At 35.5% G+C, this 3,405-nt stretch overlaps 1 protein-coding gene across 1 annotated transcript; it reads right to left on the bottom strand.

Annotated features, from left to right (window-relative positions):
- Positions 1 to 710: 710 nt before the first annotated feature.
- Positions 711 to 2,079, bottom strand: LOC115987132 (thaumatin-like protein 1). The gene is made up of 2 exons (XM_031110605.1): positions 1,970 to 2,079; positions 711 to 1,524 (listed from the first exon to the last, which is right to left on the bottom strand). The coding sequence occupies exons 1-2, from the start codon at positions 2,022 to 2,024 to the stop codon at positions 845 to 847; spliced, it is 735 nt and encodes a 244-aa protein (XP_030966465.1). The 5' UTR covers positions 2,025 to 2,079; the 3' UTR covers positions 711 to 844.
- Between the last annotated feature and the right edge of the window lie 1,326 nt (positions 2,080 to 3,405).

Here is a 3,405-nt window from a genome sequence, read left to right as displayed (position 1 = left end):
CGAATTTTTTTTTTAATCCTATTGTACATGAGATAGCATTACTGTTTTAACATTTTTTGCTTTTTTTTTTTGTAGGAAAAAAAATTAAACTAAAGGGTATGTTATTTCAAAATTTGTATGAGTGTATTTTGGTATGCCAAAAATTGAAGACGAAATAGGGGAATCCGCTTATTAATATTATAGATGATTTTTAACTTTTAATTTTAAAAAAGCCAAATTAAAGATTATATGATTTTATGATAATTTTTAATTTCCTTGTTTGTCTGAAAATCAAACCATGAGATTTTGACATGAACATAGTTTCCTTTCAAATTAGTTTGGAGAGAAACCCTTTAAAATCCTCATATATTTTTATATTGAGTGTGAATTTTGAAAATCTAACCGTTGAATTACATATTTTTATTATATCATTCATGCTTGCAAAATTTCAAGAAAATCATATATATATATATATATATATATGTACACGTGTGTGTGTGTAAGAAGTTTGATGAGTTTATTTCCAAACTAGTTTAGAAATAAACTTTGTTCTTTTGATATGAAATTAATTTCAATTAATTCAACTAGAGATAACCTTGCATGCGATCAATAGTATACACTATGAAGATATCCTTGCTTTAAGGATGAGTCATCCGGTAAAATTAAAGTTAAAGGGGAATTGGAAGGGTGCACGTATATAGTAAATGTAAGGATGACAAAAGCCTCTTGTGAGGATATTAATTTGTTACGTTTTATTCAAATATTTATTTCATTGACACAAACATACATGTGCCTTAGTACATGAAACTTATCAGCTTCTTATTACTAATTAAAGAGAAGGGAACGCATAATTCCACTCCCTAATTTATGGACAGAAAGTGATAACGTAGTTGGGTGCACCAGAGCAAGTAAATGTGCTGTTCTGATCGTCATAAGCATAGCTATAAGCTTGAGGACATTGCTGCTCAAAGATCTGAGAGTAGTTTGTGGGTGGACATGTTTCAGGCTTGTCATATGCGCCAGTGCAACAATATTGTGGTTCATTGAAAGCGATACATGCACTCTTGCAAGCAATAACGCTCCCATCAGACCCTTTCACTTGCAGCTCTGCTGGGCAAGCCGCGTTCACGTTGGCTGGACAGCTTGAGGCCTTGCATTCGCCAGTTCCGCCTTGTGTGGCTACTGAAACAGGCAAGTTGAACCCATCTACAAGGCTAACATCATAGAAGTCCATTCCACCATCGGCGGCTATGTTGATTTCTACCAAAGAAGCTGGCGGAACTGCACCGTTACCATTGCATGAAACTTGACCAGAGCTACATTCTGCAGTAGCGCAACTGAACCTTCCCGAGCTATCTGTGGAGCATAGGGTTCGGGCCCAGAATCGGCCTTTCCATGGAGCTTGGACATCTATTGCTGAGGATGCTGTAGATGCTAACTCAAACCCAGTAGTTGATAATTGCGGTTTTTGATCTGAAGTTAAGGTTCCTGGCCAAACGGTATATGGACAGTTGTTTGTGAAAGTTATTCTAGCAGAGTGAGCACCTGCATGGAATGTATATAACCAAAATCTTCGTCACCATTTTGAACATGAAAATAAAACCTGTATTGTAAGCAGCAAATATAAGTAGGAGATGCAACGTTAATTTTAACGTGTAGATCACACGTATCATGATGATGCATGGTTATAATTCGACGGGCTGCAATTATAGGAATAACTATCAAAAGTAAATAAATATGAGCCGTGATAAGAAGAATATGCGTGAACTCTATGCCTTATTAGTGAGGTTTCATGAGTTTATTGTGTAAGTTCCCATATGATGAAGAAAGGGGCAAACCAAAACTGCCAGTGTGATGAATGACTTGTAGCAACCTAGAATTTTGTGATTCTTTTGGCTGTATATTAAGCAGTTCTATAGAGAGAGAGAGAGAGAGAGAGAGAGAGAGAGAGGGTGTGATGCTGTAAATAGTAATTAGTGAGGAGGCATACCAGATAGGAAAAAGAAGGCCAAGGTGAGGCCGTAGAGTGCCAGAGTTTTCATCATTGTATAAAATCGTTGCTTTAAATTGGTGGTATATAAGAACTAACAAGTATGTGTACGTGGTATGATGGTGAATGGTGATAATCCGAAGAACTTGGTTGGCTATATATATAGGCTTATACGCGGTTGCGGATTTCAAGGCAGTCCATACGGGGAAACTAGACTTGGACTTTTCTTCTTCTTCTTTATTATTATTATATTATTTATTTTTTTGTTGGGAGCAAGCTTGGACTTTTCATTGCGACTGTATCATTATTTGTTACGTAGGAGAAGCATGTAGCTGAGGAACTCGGTGTATTTTACAACAGCGGGTTGTCTAGAATGGCTAATAGCCTAATAGTGTTATGTTCAATAGACTTTTGTTCTTTATTCAATTTAACAACGTGTGAGGTTGAGACGAACTAATGGTAGTCTAGTTCTCCCATGATTTGAGGTTACGTGCATTGATTTTTTACTAAGGAAATTGAAGACAACCCCATATGCGACTTGTTACTTAAGTTATGCCACTATTAATTTGTCTGATTTTAACATGACTTTCTGTGCACAGTTTGAACTTTGAACCCGGGGCGGCTGGAAATGTTTATGACAGTTCTGCAGATGATTTCAACAGTAAAACTTTTTTCATTTGGATGTAAAACATTTTTGTTGTTCATATATTGAATATCCATAAATTGATAATGTAATTTTAAATTTTAAATGACATAATACCCTATAGGGCCTATACATTGTTAGAAGTGAGACTTTTTCAGTCTTTAATGTTGAACTCAAAAAAGAGTCTTTAATGAAGAACATTGTAAACGTTGAAGGCTGATCCTGGAATGAGTTTTCCCATAGATATGGTGGTTAATTGTAACTATGATTCTCATGACTCTTGTTAGGTTCTAAATGTTTTAGAATTTCAATATGTAATGTTGGCAAATAATGGTCAAAACTTAGAGTCTAGATTTAGGCTGCCCAAAGTATGTTGATTGTAAAGTTGGAATCGAGTGATTGCAGAAAATTACTATTCACTTTCTGCAAGGCTTGATCGATCGAAAATTAGACTCGATTGATTGAAGCTCGTGCAAAATGTTTTTCTGCAGAATTTTCCAACTCAACCCAAACCCATATGACATGTAGGGTTTTATATTTTGCCTTAAATATAAAAAGAAAAACCCTAACCACATTTTTATGTTGTTGTTTATGCTGTGTGTATGAATCTCTTGTGATATATAGAGATATTTGCCTTCATACATACTTAGGGTTATCAAGATCAAGATTGATATCAAGAGTTTGGTGATCGTTTCAATTGCTACATAAAGAGCTTAAAGAAAAACACAAGTGGGAGTACTTGTAGTTGCTGTGAATCCAAGAAAGAAGTCGTCCGTGGACTCGGAGTTGTCAC

Source organism: Quercus lobata, chromosome 4 (genome assembly GCF_001633185.2).
Source record: "Quercus lobata isolate SW786 chromosome 4, ValleyOak3.0 Primary Assembly, whole genome shotgun sequence".
Classification (NCBI taxonomy): Eukaryota; Viridiplantae; Streptophyta; class Magnoliopsida; order Fagales; family Fagaceae; genus Quercus; species Quercus lobata.
Note: the sequence above shows the minus strand (reverse complement) of the source record. Positions and strands in the feature narration are given on the sequence as shown.

Bases quoted from the DNA above. Each gene is read 5' to 3' on its own strand.
- LOC115987132 (XM_031110605.1), bottom strand. From the start codon at position 2,024: ATGATGAAAACTCTGGCACTCTACGGCCTCACCTTGGCCTTCTTTTTC. The intron at 1,525-1,969 runs GTATGCCTCCTC...CATTCCATGCAG, and splicing joins GGCCTTCTTTTTCCTATCTG to GTGCTCACTCTGCTAGAATA.